General features: G+C 43.7%; 1 protein-coding gene across 3 annotated transcripts in view; it reads left to right on the forward strand.

Annotated features, from left to right (window-relative positions):
* The window catches only part of LOC118821680 (trinucleotide repeat-containing gene 6A protein-like), a 56,871-nt gene that overhangs the window by 24,995 nt on the left and 14,164 nt on the right, over positions 1–17,712 (forward strand). For all 3 annotated transcript variants that reach the window (XM_036590401.1, XM_036590402.1, XM_036590403.1), the window contains 6 exons: positions 3,397–3,693; positions 5,091–5,138; positions 8,378–10,981; positions 14,982–15,191; positions 16,258–16,427; positions 17,410–17,487. In XM_036590401.1, the coding sequence (XP_036446294.1) occupies positions 5,093–5,138; positions 8,378–10,981; positions 14,982–15,191; positions 16,258–16,427; positions 17,410–17,487 (3,108 nt within the window). In that variant the 5' untranslated portion in view covers positions 3,397–3,693; positions 5,091–5,092. The remainder of the gene's footprint in view (positions 1–3,396; positions 3,694–5,090; positions 5,139–8,377; positions 10,982–14,981; positions 15,192–16,257; positions 16,428–17,409; positions 17,488–17,712) is intronic.

Genomic DNA, 17,712 nt, shown 5'->3' on the forward strand with positions numbered 1-17,712 from the left:
CCAGTCATTTATTATCGGCGTCATTGATAATGTTGATTAGTTGCTGCAGTCATGTTCTGTAGTAGTGTAGTATTTCAGTACCATAAAGGTACTGAACTCTCATAACTACACAGGCGTGATGTTCAGGAGCTGAAGCTGGACGCGTGGTCAGACAGTAATAAACGCTGTGTTTGACCTCTGATGGACCTGTTTGTCAGGCTTGAGGTTAAAGCTGCTCTGTTATTAGCTGCAGTGCTGTGTGCAGACTTGTAGAACCCGGTTCTTGTCTCTACAAGCAGCTGTAGGACGGTTCTGTAAGACCCTTCCGGACTGGCTGTCAGTTACAGGAGTTTTGTGACCGTCTGTTTCTGACAGTCTGCGTCTGAAGAGTCTGTCTGTGGGGAGGTTTCGCTCTGAGGGTCCAGAAGAGCTGCACGATGTGAGCTTTGTGTTATTGTGATGGATTCTGTAGCGAGACCCCTTTTCTGAGTGTATGGTGGGCATCGTCAGTAGAACTCTGATCACAGACGTTCAGACTGCAGCCCTTTATGACTTATTAATATCTAATGTCTGTCTGAAATGTTTGTCCTTTGGTTTGTATGTTTTGAGTAAAAATCTGCAGAGATTCTTCAAACTAGTCAAACTGTGTGGATATAAAGTGACTTTGTCACTCAAACTGTCATTAAATCGGTGTCTGACTTGACAAAACAGTGATGTTTGTGTATAAAAGTATGAAAATTACATGTAATCAGAAAAATTGATTGGGTATGGATATTTTCCACAGTATAACTGTACAGTTTCATCACTTATATCCAGTCAGAACAGGTTCTGACAAGTTCTGTATTTATTTAAAGGGCAGATTTTGAACACTGTTTTCCATACATTTATTTTATTTCACAAGTTTGATCTCATTAACGTTATAAGGAACATTTTGGCTGAGACTGCTTTTTGAACAAGGTGCAGCCAATCAGAATAGAGCTCATTTACATGTCAGCCTTTAATGCACAGCCTGTTTGATTGTAAGAGATAAAGACAGGTGGGTCAAATGATTAATTTTAGAATTATGGCCATTTTTGGTACATGGAATGTAGAATATGGGCCCTTTAATTGGAAAAAGGGTTGAACGATTTGGGGAAAATAGCAATTTTTCTGACTAATTAAGATTCAGGCCTGATTATTTTGGCCAAGAAGACCAGAATATTCACCATTTTTGTCTTGAGGCTCGACCCCTGAACATGGTGTCCCAAACTGCCAGTAAGCTGTGGTTGTGATGTCACAACACATGGAGATTTGTTGCCTCTGATTGGTCTGACTCACCTACAGGCAGTTCTCTAACTTTTATTAGGTTCAGTTTCCCCTCTTAAAACTTAAGACACCATTTTTGTTAATGTTCTCACTTAAAGGTGGTTCTTTAAGAAAGACAATGGTTCTATATAGAACCATGAACTCAGCGACCCATTTGCATCCATAAAGAGTTCTCCGCATGGTGAAATGGTTCTTCAGATTGATGGAGAATGTGTTGTGTATAGTTCAATATAGCACCAAAAAGGGTTTTATTGTTACAAGCTTGACATCGTAACAAGAGTAGAACCCTTTTTGGTGCTATGTAGAACCATTGCACCATGAACGACCCTTTATTGACCCTTTATAGAACAACCCTTTGTCTTAAATTGCGATTTCTATGTAAAAACAGTCTCAGCCCTAAATGGAAGTGTGACGGCTGCAGACGCTCCACGACTGGAATCGGATCATTTATTGATTTAATTTCCTTATGTCCCTTTTTTAGTCAGTTCACTGAATGAAACGCGCGTTTCTGAGCGTTTGCTCCGTTTGCCGTGTCAGCTCTCGCCGCCAGAGGGTTAAAAGTAGGTCGTGTGAAGTGAGGTTGATGATTAGCTTCAGCCTCAGAAGTGGGACATGCTGTCGATTATTGATCAGCCAGTCGTGATTTAGAGCCCACGCTGCTGAATGTGGCAGAACTAAACGGGCAATAAACTTCCTTTCGGCTCCGTTTTCTGTAAATTAGACTGTAACTGTGGAGAAGATGGACCTGCTGAGAGATTAGAACCTCCTGTGTGAATGAAACAGTGAATTAAACGCAGCTCTGGACTGCCTGAAGTAAGTAAACTAACTGAAAGTAAATAAATAAACCAAAATAAACAACAAAAGTACCCCGGATCTCTTAAACATTGTGCAGTTCCAATTGAAAAGCTTACATTGCCAGTTAACTGAGTCAGTAGGTTAAACTTCCTTGCTTAAAATCTATTGTAATAATGTAGGATATAATAAAAGAGCCCACATCACTTAGAAATGTCCTTAAATTATAAACTACACTGTTTTTATGCTGTACCTGCAGAGAAGACAGGCCTGCTGAGAGACTAGAACCTCCTGTGTGAATGAATTAAACGCAGCTCTGGACGGCCTGAAGTGATGCCGACTGCTCTGCAGTGTTAATAAGTAAAATAATTGAAAGTAAATGAATAAACAAACCAAAATGAATGGAAAAAAGTGCCCTGAATCTCTTAAACGTTGTGCAGTTATGATTTAAAAGTTGTAAGGTTATATTTCCTAGCATAAAACTTAACAATGGTGTAAGATATCATTAAAGGGCCCATATCATTTAGAAATGTCATTGAATTATAAATGGAACTGTAAGTTAGACTGTAACTGTAAAGAAGACAGGCCTGCTGAGAGGTTAGAACCTCCTGTGTGAATGAATTAAATGCAGCTCTAGACTGCGGTAAGTGACGCTGACTGCTCTGTTTTACTTTAATAAGTAAAATAATTAAAAGTAAATGAACAGATGAACTAAGAATGATCGCGAAAAGTACCCTGAATGTCTTAAACGCTGGACAAAGTGATTATTTTCTATAAAATTAAGATCCTGGCTTTTTAAGATTGCTAGTTCACAAGCTCTGAGATATTAGGTGAAATGTTCTTGCTTAAAGTTTAGGATATAATTAAAGGGCCAGTATCATAAATGTCCTTGGGTTCATAACAGAAGTTTGATGTCGAACGTAAACATTGTTCAAATTGTTCCACTTTTAGACTGTAAGGACTGTGACTCTAATATAAACCGCAAAAACAGCCTGTTTTTAAAGTCATTGTTTGTGATGTCACACGTTTCACACACGTCCGCCTTTCAGCCTGTAGCTACAGTTGGATAGCAGTTTGGCTCCGCCTACTCATGCTGAAGTTATGAAAGTTTCAGCTTGTACTGCTTTTCTCACCAAACCACTCTGAATCGCTCTGTTTACGCCTCACACACTCAGTCACGCAGGAATTTTGTGGAATTTCCTTTTAATGACGCTCTTTCTGCTGTTAGTCAGACTGAAAGGTTAGGGCGTTCAGGTGCTGCTAAACCGAGTGGGTCTCCAGCTCTGGTTCTAATATGTTGTCTCCTTCTTTCTCCTGCAGTGCCAGAACATATCGAGTCCAGTTCCTGCCAGCCTCAGTCTGCCAACCCCATCAGCAGCACACTCTGCGCCATCAGCAATGCCAACAGGGTCCGAGCCAGCGGCCCGCCCCGACCCCCGCTCCGTTATCGCCCGCCACATCTCCGCCAGCTCTCGCGCACGCGGCTGCTGAAGCGTGGGCGCCGGTCCGCCGTCCTGCCCGCAGTCCTGGGAACTCAAGTGCAGCTTACGTCGTCCAGCGAGCCAGGAAAGCTAACCGAGCAGCCTGTCCTACACTGCACCAAAGCCCCCCACTCAGGTCCCCACGCTTTCCCTTTAATCTCTCACTCTCTGCTCAGGAGGAGTTTGGGAACACTGGCTTTGTTTAGAAGTTCATTTTCGTTTAAGGGAGGATTTATTTATTTTCAGCGTATCTTCATATTTTCAGAGTATCTACTGGCTGTAAAAAGAAGTTTTTAAATCATCATTTGACAGTTTTCTCTTCCAAACTGTTGTTAAAAGCTCAAATTGAAACTCTTTTGGTCTTTTAAAAGGTGCTTTAAACAGCTGAAAGGTTTGAGTGCTGACATCACAAGGGCGAAGCAATGGGCGTGGCCTTCTTGGCTTTTGTTTTAGTGCACAATTTCCGTTTATTTACTTGAATATAACATATTGGGGGGGAAAAATAATAAAATAAATTCGCTGTTTGTGATGTCACAAAAAATGTCACGTTTACCTGTATTTGCTTATTTGGCCTAAAGCAGTTCAGCCCTGCCTATTCAGCCCATGGCTTTTTAGCCCCGCCCATTTGGCCCATGGACATTTAGCCCCTCAGACTGACCTTCATAAGCAGTGTTTCAGCCTAAACTGCTTTTTGAGGCACAATAAAGGGCAGCCAGTCAGAACAGAGCTCATTTACATATCAGTTTTAAAGGCACAGTAACAAAGTTGGCCTGTTTAATTGTTATGACTAAAGAAATGTTAGAATTACAGCAGTTTTTGGTATGTAAATCTATACAAACCACAGTTTCCCGTGAGGTAAAATAAATGTAGCATGTAGGCTCTTATTGAAAATTAATAACATGGGCAGTAATTTGTTTGAAAAGCAGAGCTGGGCAGTATGACAGTATTGTTATTGTGATAAATTACACCACTGATTGATTACAGTAAGCATTTTTGATCATATCCTGTTTATCGTCAATGCTTGTAGAAACTGACCAACTACATGTTTCACTAAAAGAGAGTAAAATTAGTCAGTTTAACTGGATTTAGTGACTAATATTGAATAAAAATCACTGTGTTCAGTTTTTGATAGTATTTTTTAAAAATGTAGCACAAGTTTTGTGTTGTGTATTGAAGGTTATTGAAATATCGTAGTATTATATTGGCCGTATCGCTCAGCTCCGTTTAGAAGCCAGAACGCTAAGTGTCCCCAAACCCCTGCTGCGTCTGTGTTGACACTGCGACGGTGTTTGGCGGTTAATGTATAAACAGAGTTCAGCGTTTACTGCAGCGTGATCAGACTGTAAGATGTCTCCAGTGTGATGTTTAATTTGTGTGCGTCGGTGTTTGATGGGCGGATTTGTGGAGACGGAGGTGGTTTAGTTTAGTCACATGGTCCTGATTCGCTGCGGGAGGTGAGGAGGTGGTTTAGTGCCGTAGACTCTAACGAGCTGCCGTATCTGAGACTCATGGTGTTGCTCTTCTGTTTCGTAGGCATGGCTCCCATTCGGGACTCGGTCAGCCACTCCCCTAACCAAACAGGTGACTTCTTTGTTTGTTTGTTTGTTCTCGTTGTAGTGCCTGCGTCTGCTGTGTGCTCGCAGTGTGCTTGCTGTGCTGGTGGTGTTTGTGTTGTGTTGTCATAGCGCTGCTTTATCACACAGGCCTGTCTGACGTCACCATTAATGCCACTCATTCTCATTTTCGTCAAACTGAATCTGAAAGTGAAGCAGTGACGGTGGAGCGGTGGAGCGCTTTCAGCCAGCATTCATTTGGAGTCAATTGACTTTTCCTGTTGTTGACATTTCAGTTTGCCTGTATTCAAATAGCAGTCGATTTTTACATCGGCACTAATATGAACTCTATATTAGAGGGGGAACATTACTTGGAGGGCAGCTACATCAATATTTGTATTTATTTTTAATTATTTATTTATTAATTTTTTTTTCATCTTTTTTAACAATAACAAACACAGAATGACGGGAAGAAAAGAAAGAACTACATAAAATAAATAATAAGGAAGAAATGGATAAAAACAATTATAACAGACAAAAAGAAGGAAAATAAATAACATTTTTACGGTCGCAGTACATACGACTCTTTTCTACATAGTGAGTGGTTCTTTATTGGTTCTAGTTGCGCAAGATTTATTTCTTTGCTATATATGATATTATGCCAGTCCTCTTGATCAGTACCAAAGAGGTACCATATAGGTGTAGTCTAACAAAATTTTCAAGGCCTTGGCAGTCAAGATGTGTACCACTTTGCAGTTTTCTACTTTCCAGTGTTCCAAAAACATGGATAACCCAGTACATCTGCTCCACCGATCTTTCAGAATTCCTGCAAATCAGAGTGACTCAGAGTGGTTTGGTGTGAAATGGTTCAGATGTCTTTACAGTGGTGGTGATAGGAACCAGGGGTCGCCATGACTACAACACAATATATTTTATTTACTATCCAGAACCACCAGTGAACCTACACGAGTCTTCTGAGTTTATATGGAATGTTGATGATGGAAAATAGTGGAAAATCTGAAATAATAAGTTTTCTTTGGGGACTATTTTGCCTCACAGCGCCCTGCATGTATCCCTCCACCATGAATGGAGTTTAAGTTCTCTAAACTATCATAAAACAGAGTCTCAGTCATCAGGCAGTGAATTCATAACCATTTCATGTAGGAACTTTCTGTGAGGGAGCTTTTAGAGGTGGACGTCTGGTTCCTATCACCACCACTGTGAACAGCTCTGACTCTAAGTTTATCTAGAACAGAGCGTTTCACACCAAACCACTCTGAACCACTTTGAACTGCTCTGTTTACATCTTAACCACATAATTATGCAGAAATGTTGGTGGAGTTGCTCTCAGAGGATATCATACAATCTTTAAGGTCCCCTAAGATCAGAAGCAATTGACAGTTTGTCTTAGTCTTGCATTTATGTGTAGATTCTTCTTATTTTTCACATAAAACCCTTAGTGCACAATTATTACACAGTCAACTACCATCATTTGTGATGTTTGCAGTTATATGAGAAGGTTGCAGTTGTAAAAGTCTGCAGCCATTTTTCCCCTCACAATCTATTACGTTGCAATAAGCACAGTGTGAGTTTGATGGTAAATGTGAAATTAATGATGACACAACAGCTTTTAACTTGGTGCTAAAACATGTTTAGAGCAATATTTGTTTATTTCTTAGCTGTGTAGCCAGTTCAGGCCTTTGTAGCATGCATATAGTTCTACTCTCAGGGAAGAAATAGCTTTACTTGATGTGCAATTTCTGTAGAGTGTGTTGTTTGTTTAATATCACCACAGTTTGTGTTGCTTCTAAGCAAACAGCGTTAAGAAGCCAGACGGAATCAGCCAGTTTAGGCTCATACTAGTTGCATACAATGATAGTGCTAATCTGCTGCCTTCTCTGTGCCGTCTGCTGCCAAAAAGCAGCGTATCAGCTCATTCAGGCCAGAGTGCAGCGCCGCAGAGGCACGTCTCAGCTTACGTTCGTACACAGGCCTATATGTTTCCAGTATGCCTGTGGTGAATGACTCATTGCAGCCTCTGATTAATATATGAACACACTTAAGCGTGTGCTTTGTGCGATTGTGATCAGAATCTGTGACGCTAACCGTGGCCACCGTCTACTCGAGGCCCCCCGAGTGGGAGCGTCTGGGTTTTTTTTTTTGGTTTTTTTTTCTTTCTCATCTTTGCGCTGTATCTGCTGTGAACAGAGCCCGTCTGGGAGAAAAGCCCTGAGACTTGGCAGGAGAAGCGCTCTTCAGGGAGCTTGGCAGCCATCTTTGAGTGTAATTTGAAAGCAGGCAGAAATAAGTTTTGAGAACTCCTCGTTGGGGAGGAAGAAGAGGAAGGCAGTTTAAATAGGTTTCTTTTGTTTAGTGATTAAATTGGAGTTTTGATTGGCAGTTTTGCTTTTTTTTTCATTTGTTTGTTTATCATCTTTTGTTTTCTTTCCTTATTTGGGTCAAAGTGAAATCCAGACACCCTTGAGCTCGCTCTGATCCTCTGGCATGCTGCAGGATCACGCTGCTGATACAAAATGGTGGCAGCTGTGCCTCTGTATTAGCCAGACTCGAATGAGACGACGCTCGGCGGGGCACGCTAATGTCCGTTAATCCGTGAAAACGGACGTAAACGTTCGGATCGTTCGAGTCCGCGGATCGTTCCGGTCGTTGCTGGTGTGCCGAGAGATCGTTAGTTGGGCCTCTGATGTTTTTGATGAATATCTGGTCAAATGTTCATTCGTTTATCATGCTGTCATTTCGAAGGTAATTAATAGGGATGCACTGATATATTTTACCTATCTACTGTTACATAAACATTTCTGAAATGTTTACGTTAGGACTAAATCCACTTGGGTTTTTAGACATCACCTAAACATTCTTCCAGAGTGTGATAAATTAGTGAGTACTTCATCAAATGTCTGCCAATGCATCGACTGTCTCCAAATGCAGTGTAAGAATTGGGACTTAATCTGCCTGGGTTAGCATAACATTTAATTCTGTGGGGTTACAGATGCAACAAAGTGACCCATCAGTCAGTATGAACACCTGTCTGGTCCGAATAATTGTTTCTAAGTAATTATCAGTTCATACAGGTGTGATTCCAATATCACGCATCCCTAGTAATTCTATTTGCAAGCTTTATTTATGTGTTGTCTGCTCGTTTGCTTTTATCGCAGGCCGTGTTGAGAGAAAGCTATGTTTAGCCTTCTGGTGTCACCTCCTTGTTTGCATGCGCTCTAAACTTGACCTTTGCTCTTCTTTCCGCAGGTTTGGATCACGCTGGTCTGGACCCTCAGTATGAGAATTCGCCCTGGAGCTCTGGCTCACCGTGCAGCGACTCAAACAGTAACTGGGGCAAAGTCATTGTAGACGGCTGTGATAAGGGACCCTGGCCCTCCATCAGCGGCAGCGACCCGGAGTTAGCCTCAGAATGTATGGACGCTGACTCGGCCTCCAGCTCTGGGTCTGAGAAAAACCTCAGTATGATGGCGTCTGGGATTGCTGGCGGTGACAGCAATGGCAATAGGCAAGGTTCTCATTTTATGGTTGCAAACGGCAGCAATAACGTGGCTAACGGGAGCGTTAAGGGGCCGTGGGGCGTATCCAACGGCTCAATGCTAAGCACATGTCAAGGCTCTGGGGAGAGCCCCAGCGGCAAGCTGGCGGAAGGTAGTCACGGAAAGATGAATGCATGGGGTACCCAAGGTCCCTCAACCAATGGAGGTATAAATCCAAGCACTTTGAACCCAAATGCCAACCATGGTGCCTGGCCCGTTCTGCAGAACACAGGGCCCAGCCCCCACGGGCCTGTGGGCAACGGGAATGGGGGCACGAACACTCAACGAAGCACCATAGGTCAGAACCCCAGTATGCAGAGTATTAGCTCTAAGATGTCCTGGGGAAGCCTGCAGGAAAGCGTTGTGGAATCCGAAGTCAATGGTACAAACAAGGTTCTAAGTGGGCAGCCTCAAAACCTTAACACTGAATTTAATGGACCAAATAACACTACTAACACGATGACCTCTAGTTTACCAAACTCTACAGGTTCAGTGCAGATGAATGAACAGCCCCCAGGGCACCGAGCCTGGCCTGTGAGCACAGGGGGCTCCCCTCAGCTCCAAACTTCTCCAGTCTCTAATGGCACTTCCATTTCTCAGCATGGCAATGGCGAGGGAATGAACAGCAGCAGCGGGTCTTATGGTACAGCGTGGGGCGCTACCCCCGGCACTAATTACTCTGGAGACAAATGTCCTGTCCCTAAAGGCCAAGCTGTGGGCGACACTGTGAACGCAACTCTAATGCAGTCCGGAGCCAATGGCTCCTCTGTGAGCGCTACTTCTTCTTCTTCTTCTACTTCTTCTTCTTTCAAGAATAATAATAACGGGATGGGCGGCCGCGGAGGTGGCTGGGACTCGGGGTCCGCTTCCTCTCAGAGCATGACTTGGGGAGCAGGGAACAGCTTGGGTCCGGCAGTGGCCCCCAGGCCCTGGGGTAGTGCCTCCTCGTCCTCTTCATCCTCCTCATCCTCTTCGAACACTGGCACTAAGGTCTCGAACGGGGAATGGAACGCATTGCCCAGCAACAATCAGCATTCCAATGATGGCACGAATGGGAGCAGGAAGGGAACAAACGGATGGAAGTCCTTGGAGGATGACGCTCTCGGCTTGGGGAGCGCTGGCCAGTCATCCCAAGGCAGCACATGGAACAAATCTACAGGCAGCGAAGGAAGTGGGGAAAGCTCGGCAGGTCGTAGCGAGAGAGATGGGCAGCGAAGTGCCAACCGCAAGAGGGGCAGCCAGCAGAATATGATACAAGCGGCTCTCTCCAGAGCCGACATGGACCCGAGGGTGCTGTCCAACACAGGATGGGGCCAGACCCCAGTCCGCCAGAACACTGCCTGGGACGTCTCCAGCTCCGACAAGAAGACCGGAAGTGGGTCGCAGGGCTGGGGTAACCCTCCTACCCAGCCGTCAAACTCAGGTGGTTGGGGGGATGGACCTAGCACTAACAGTAGCAACTCTGGCTGGGGCGAGCAGAAGCCAACCTCGGGATGGGGAGAAAGCAGCAAAACCCCAGCCGGCCAGAACGGCTGGGAGGATTCTTCCGTCGGAATGAGCAAGAGCAACTCCTCTTGGGGAAACAGCAAGGATGACAAGTCCTCTTCCTGGAATAATGGACCGAAGGCAAAGCAGGGATGGGGTGGTTCCTCTTCTGGAGAGGGCTGGGGCGGAGAAAGCTCAAGAGGAAACCACTGGGGAGAACCTCAGAAAGCCAGCTCAGGAGGTTGGGACAGCGACAGTGACCGTTCCGGTTCAGGCTGGAGTGATACAGGCCGCTGCAACCCAAGCAACACCTGGGGAGGCAGTGGAGGAGCCAGTACCCCTGATCAAGGAGGCCCCACCGGTGGATGGGGAGATCCTGTGAAGACCAATAATCAGAACCAAGGCTGGGGTGAGCCGATCAAACCGAGCCACTCTAACCCAGCCTGGGGTGACTCCGCAAAGCCCAACAACACTTCGGAGTGGGGCAAGTCCCAGGATACTAGCGTGGGAACCTTTAGGGCAGGGAACGCTTCTCAAACCGGATCCCAGAACAAGCCTTCGGGTTGGCTAGGAGGTCCGATGCCAGCTGCTCCGAAAGAAGAAGAACCTACCGGTTGGGAAGAGCCGTCGCCCGAGTCTATCCGGCGCAGGATGGAGATCGACGATGGGACTTCTGCATGGGGAGACCCCAGCAAATACAAGTATAGCAACGTGAACATGTGGAACAAGAATAGCTCGGCAGAGCAGGATGGAATGGCTGGGTCTCAGCAGCAACCTCCCCCACCAGCCCCGAGCTCCATGGGGCAGAAGGAGAAAAGCAGCGGCTCAGGTAGGTGTCTCTCTCTTTTCCCTGTCCTTTCTTCAGAAACTTGCAGGCTGTATTTATTTATGGCGGTGTAGTCATACCTCTGGAATTTCTCCGGACGCTCTCCTCCCTCCTACACGTTCCTCAGTACTTGCGCAGGCAGAGCAGCTCTGTGGGGAATCAGCTCTGCTCAGACCCACAGAAAGGTTCTTTTTGTTTTGTTTGAGAGGAACAGGTTTGTTCTAGGCGTGTAACAGCGGCAGTGTTTCAGAAGGTCAGGTTTTGGCCGTGGATGAGCTGCGCTCGGGGGAAAAAATAGACTCGGGTTACGCTGTAACCGAAGGTGCAGTCATATGCTAGCAACTTGAGCAGAAGGACGCACATGGACGGAGCTATTTTTGTACGAAGAATCCAGGGCATGCGCTGGACGGTGAAAGTGCAAAAAATCTTCAGTGGTCAGATGTAAGCCGATCCTTCATCAGGACTTCAAAGTAAACAAAGCTTACATAAGCATGTTTATACGGGAGGCCAGACTGGGGCGGTCCGCCCACGCTCAGTCCAGTAACTCGTACTCTCCTGAGACTGAAAACATAAACACTTCTTCATGAGAATGCAGGTTTTTGGTAAAGCTGTTAAGCGTTAGTTCACTGTTTGCTCATGTTAAGCTGGTGTAGACCTGCTATATCACCTTCGAACAAAATAGTGTGTTTACTTGTTAAATGTGATTTGGGAATTTCTACATTTCAGTTTTTTAGATTGGACTGTAGATTGGATGTCTTTACAGTGGTGGTGATAGGAACCAGGGGTCGCCATGACTACAACACAAATATAGACATTTTATTTACTATCCAGAACCACCAGTGAACCTACACGAGTCTTCTGAGTTTATATGGAATGTTGATGATGGAAAATAGTGGAAAATCTGAAATAATAAGTTTTCTTTGGGGACTATTTTGCCTCACAGCGCCCTGCATGTATCCCTCCACCATGACGATATGTTTTAGTCCAAATATTTTCAGAAATGTCTAAGATTTTATATCAACCAGCATATTCATAACCATTAACCATGATTACATTAAAACAGAGCGTAGTTGTTACCCCCCACCCCCCACCCACACACACAAAATGGGAGAACATACTATATAAAAAATATCATATTTGTACCACATGCTGCAGCACAGAGCAGCCAAAAAGCTGCTCATCCCCCCGTCTACACACTGCACTGACCGCCTGGATCTGTTAGAGAGAGTTTAAAGCTCTGCTGCTGGTTTTTAAAACTCTAAATGACCTTAAAGCTCCTGAACGTCTGTTTATGATCTCAGATCTGCAGATTCTGACCTTCTGAACTCAGTAAAACACAGAAAACGTGGAGAGACTCTTTCAGTTATTCTGCTTCTAAACTGTGGAGCTCAGTTCAGCTTTTATTAGACAGTCGAGCTCAGAGCTCACTTTTAATAAACACCTGAAAACGCAGCTCTTTGACTCAGAGCTCATTAAACTCTACACACTTAAAAAAAAATGCTTTTTTAGAAAAAGTGGTTCTATACAGAACCAAGAACACTCGAAGAACCCTTTGCAAGATTTGAATGATTCTTTGCATTGTGAAAAGGCTCTTCAGATTGCTGGAGAATGTGTTGTACGCGGTTTTATGTAGAGCCTTTTTTGGAACATGGTTCTATACAGCACTGAAAAGGGTTGTTCTATTATTACAAACTTGACACTGCAGCAGTAGAAGAACGCTTTTTGTTGAAGTATAGAATCTTTTTCAGATAGGTTCTATATAGAACCGTGTACAACACATTCTGCATCATTCTGAAGGGCGCATTCACGATAATGCAAAAGGTTCTTTGGGTGTTGATGGTTCTGTACAAAGCCATTTTTAAATGTTCCTCCGTTTTATATTTTTTGCATTTGTAGTTTTAATTTAATCTATAGTTATTTATTTATTTTTTGCACCAGGTCCATCACAACTTTGTGTTTCAGCCCTCTAAGACAAAGTTTGGGCACCCCTGCTTTAAACTCTTCAGACGTCTGGTTCCTATCACCACCACTGTGATCAGTTCTGACTCTGTAAGTTTCTCTAAAACAGAGCGTTTCACACCAAACCACTCTGAATCACTCTGTTTACATCTGAACCAGTTAATTATGCAGGAATTCCCCTCCTTAAAGTCTATCCAGACCATGTTGTGGGTGACCACTAGGCAGATGAATTGGTTGTAATGTTTGGGCTTTTTGAGCTAATTTGGCCTCACAGAGTTTGGGGTTGTAGGCGTAAACGCTGACAGCTACTTTAGGCTGATCTGCACAGGCTGTAGTTGATGGACGCAGCTTCATTACTATGTCGTTATTTTTGCTTTTGAGTGAGTTTTTTTGTTTCCAGCGTCAGAGTTCAGCGCCCTGTACGCATATATTAATAACGTCACCGTGAGGGCCAGCGGGGTCTGCAGGGCACCAGAGCTGGAGCTCCATATCTCACTGACACTGATGTAGCTTCCTGGATGTTTGAGATGTGGCTGCATGTCTTTGCAGGCCTGGAGAATTTATTCCACGGTCTGTAGACCCTGTAAGCGCTTCATCATGTTTTGCTGTAGGTTTTTTTTCTGCAGTCCTTCTAAAATAGAATTAAAACATTATATTCATCTGACCTTTTCAGAAGGGGAATTTCACTGTTTTAAATTTCTGCATAATTAAGTGGTTAAGATATAAACAGGGTGCTTCAGAGTGGTTTGGTGTGAAACGCTCTGTTCTAGAGAAACTTACCGAGTCAAAACTGTTCACAGTGGTGGTGATAGGAACCAGACGTCCCCCTCTAAAAGCTCCCTCACAGAAAGTTCCTACAGTAAATGGTTATGAATTCACTGCCTGATGACTGAGACACTGTTTTATGATAGTTTAGAGAACTTAAACTCCATTCATGGTGGAGGGATACATGCAGGGTGTTTTTTTTGTTTTTTGTTTTTGTTATTTATTTATTTATTTATTTTTTGTAGTGGTGAAAATGGCTTATTAGGTAGTTTTTGTTGGGTAGGTTTTTTTGGTTAATATGGTTAATTAGTTGGGGTTTTTTTTGGTATGGTTGGTTGGTGTTTTGTAATTGATATGGTTTGTTTTTTTTTGTTAATATGGTTTGTTAGTTGTTGGTAGTTTTTGGCAGTTGTTGGTATGCTTTGATAGTTTTGATTTGGTAGTTGGTATGGTTGGGTAGGTTTTTTTTGGTTAATATGGTTTATTAGTTGGTAGTTTTTGGTTTGGTAGGTTTTTTATATATAGTTTTGTAGTTGATATGGTTTGTTTTTTGTGGTTAATGTTTTGTTAGTTGGTAGTTTTTGGTTTGGTAGGTTTTTTATATATAGTTTTGTAGTTGATATGGTTTGTTTTTTGTGGTTAATGTTTTGTTAGTTGGTAGTTTTTGGTTTGGTAGTTGGTCTGTTTTGTTTTGGGGTTTTTTTGGATACAGTGGTAATTTTTGGTATGGTTCGGTAGTTTTTTTGGTGTTTCATATGGTTTGTTAAATGGTAGTTTTATTTTGGTAGTTTGTATGGTTTTGAAGTTTCTGCTGTTTAATAAATCATGTTTATAAATTGATTCTTGTTAAAATCATAAAGCAGCTGAAGTTTAATCACTGAGCTGGTCTGAGCGCTGCTGTTACTGCAGCTCTGCTACAGAACGTTCTAAAGCAGGGCAGCCCGTCAGGACTGATTCAGGACGTTAACCAGCATCACACATTCAAAGAAAAACCATCACGGGAAGAATAATTACATGTGCGCACCTAAAGTCCGCGAGCGGTACGTTTAAAACAGCCCTGAGATTGATAATAGTGATGGTGCCTGTGGTCAGTCGGGTCAAGCCTGTTGGAGAGCCTTTGTTGCTCTGAGCTGAACCGGACTGTGTAGAGTAAATTAGAGTTCTGTGGAATCAGGAACATTTTTAACACCTTTTGTAGATCGTATTGGTCCTGAACGTGCATAGCTGCTGGTAGTTGTTCAGCTGCACTGATTGATCCTGAGTGTGGGTGTGTTTGCAGGGTGGGGAGAGCCATATGGTGGGCCGCAGAAGATGGAGTCCTCGACGTGGGGCGAGCCCGCCGGCCCACCTGTCACTGTGGACAATGGCACGGCTGCCTGGGGGAAACCCATGGAGACGGGCTCCAGCTGGGAGGATTCGGGCAGGGAGAGCGGCGGAGGCAGCGGCTGGGGCGGGGCGACCATGGCTCCGCCCACGCAGCACAAACCCGGTGAGTCCAGAGCCCATCTGGGCCAGGCAAAGCATCATTAATGGTTTATGGGTGGTCTCTTAAATCTCTCTCAGCGGTGTTTATCTGCCCGTGGGCGGCGGTGTGGTGTTCAGTGTGGCCACTAAAAGCACTTTCACTGTGTATAATCACAACAGCACCACATGGCGCCAGCTCAGCCTCATTAACCCCTGAAGCTCTGCTTTCCTGAACACGAATTAAGCTTAACCTGTGTTGACAGGTGTATCACCGCTGTAAATGCTATGTTTTTGCACCGAATACCTAACATATAGTCCACAGCCTGTGAACGTACGTTGTTGGGAGTTGCATACGAGAAATCCGTGCTTTATGGTTCACTTATTAGAAATGGAAATGTTTTTGTTTATTTGTCAGCTATTATTTTTTATAAATGCATTATATAAACATGAAACTCTTCATACACAGATGAGAACAATAGTGTAGACCACAAAGACAATAAGAGGGTTGAACAGGACTAATTACGCTCTTTAATGAGATGAGCGGTTGGTCAGCATTCGTTTAAAGCAGCGCTACTTAACATTTTTTTTTAATTAAAACTGAAAGAAGTGCTGTTACTGAGTGAGGAGAGTAAAAACAGGCTGCTGTGAGTCGCCCTGTAAAGCCAGAAATAATCAGTTAAACTCAGAGGCTTTGAGTTTTTCACACCACATCGTACGTCTTTACGTATTAACGTTAAACACAGACTCGAAAAGAAGGTCCGGCTCGATGTTTCGGCCTCAAGCGATCTCAAAATCAACGTATACTGATGAAGATATGATGACAATAGTAGATAATTCACTCGCATCCTCTGAAGACGCTCCTTCACTGAGTTTAGACACGTGCAGTTACATGTTTCCAGAGAGGAAATCTCCAGAGCCTACATGGTGCTGCTTTAAGTGCTGATAGTATCCAGATATACTCAGAAAACCATATCAGTCATCATGATACTGATAAATCCTTTTGCCCAGCACCAACAAAAACCTAACCATTACCCATAAAGGTAAAAACCCCTAACTGTTTCCCCTTTGCCCCGCCCCTTTCTGTCCTCCAGGACCCAAACCTATGCAAGACAGCTGGGGTGGAGAGGAGATGTCGATGGCTGGAGCGTCCTCCTGGGGGGAGGAGGAGGAGGAGGTGGAGATCGGCATGTGGAACAACAACACGTCACAGGAAATGAACCAGACTGGAAACTGGTCCTACATGAAGAAGATGCCTCCTAAGGTAGTTCAGACTGAGCTTAACCCGCTTCTCTAATCCTGGTCTACACCAGGCTCACTGTCTAAACCCCCACGTGTCGAACGCCAGGCCCGCGGGCCAAATCAGGCCCTTGGTACAATCCAATCCAACCCACAAAATTAGTTTGATTTTCTGTTAATATTAGCACATTTCATAGTCAGTAGCACTACAATCCCCAGCATGCATTGCGCTGACACCCCACTTCCAACAAGTCTATAGGACAGCAGTTTTCTACCCAGTTGCACTTGTCATATCACCCAAAACACCAGCTGCACTTCAGCTGCAGGTCAGCCAACGTAAACACTATAAACGCTTTCAGAAACTGATCAACAATGAACAAACCTGTAGGTTTAAAAGACCTCCTGGGATCATTTAGAGAGTTAGCAGTTATCTGTAGCTGTTGTAGCCTAAATATATCAATTATTCACTTGTAATATTTGAAGGTTCACTACAAGTGGCTGTACTTTGCTTTTCACTTTTTGTGGTATTAAAATATAAACGCACTCAGGTTCTCAGATTTGTGGAGGTTTTTTAATATGGCCCTGTTAGTGGTTTGCACCCCTGATCTAATCAGTGTTTTATAGTGGAAATGCACAAATTTCAGCTGTTGGAGAGTAAAGACAGCTGAAAATGGACAGTCACTGTGTTTATTGGAGCTACAACAAAGTGTTAAAACAGCTTCGCAATTAAGTCGTAATGAAAAGCCTTTACTCAGGCTGCACTTTGTTCCCCCGAATATATTAAATTCATCAACAAAACGTCACTAATTTTTGCATGCGACATTTAAGGAGTGGATTATTACAAATAGTTTGTCCTGTATTGCTTAATTATATTAATTCATGCCAAACAGCAACAGTGTAATGTTTGGTGTTTATAGTTTTTATTTCGATCTAGTGTCGCCAGCGTGTGAAGAAGAGTTAAACCCTGTTGTATCTGATTTTGTCACTAATGTTGCTTGTTTTTCCAGATGAATAAAGGACCCAGTAAGCCAGACGATCCGTGGATGAACCAGTTTGTGAAGCAGTTCAACAGCATGAATTTTCCTGTAAGTGCACATTCTTTAAACTACCTGAGCCAGCGCCACCTTAAACGGTGCAATTTAAGGTGGAACTGGAAGTTTGAATAGGAAGCAGGACCACCTTACTGGTTAGCTACATTAGCCACGTAGCTCGAGTGAAGCTCCAGATGAACGTTTTGCCATATTGGCTTCATTTGGGCTGAGATTTCAGTGGGTTTTTGCGTTGAATTTGAAGAATGTGAATAATGTGCT

The sequence above is a fragment of the Colossoma macropomum genome, unplaced genomic scaffold (assembly GCF_904425465.1).
Source record: "Colossoma macropomum unplaced genomic scaffold, Colossoma_macropomum, whole genome shotgun sequence".
Taxonomy (NCBI): domain Eukaryota; kingdom Metazoa; phylum Chordata; class Actinopteri; order Characiformes; family Serrasalmidae; genus Colossoma; species Colossoma macropomum.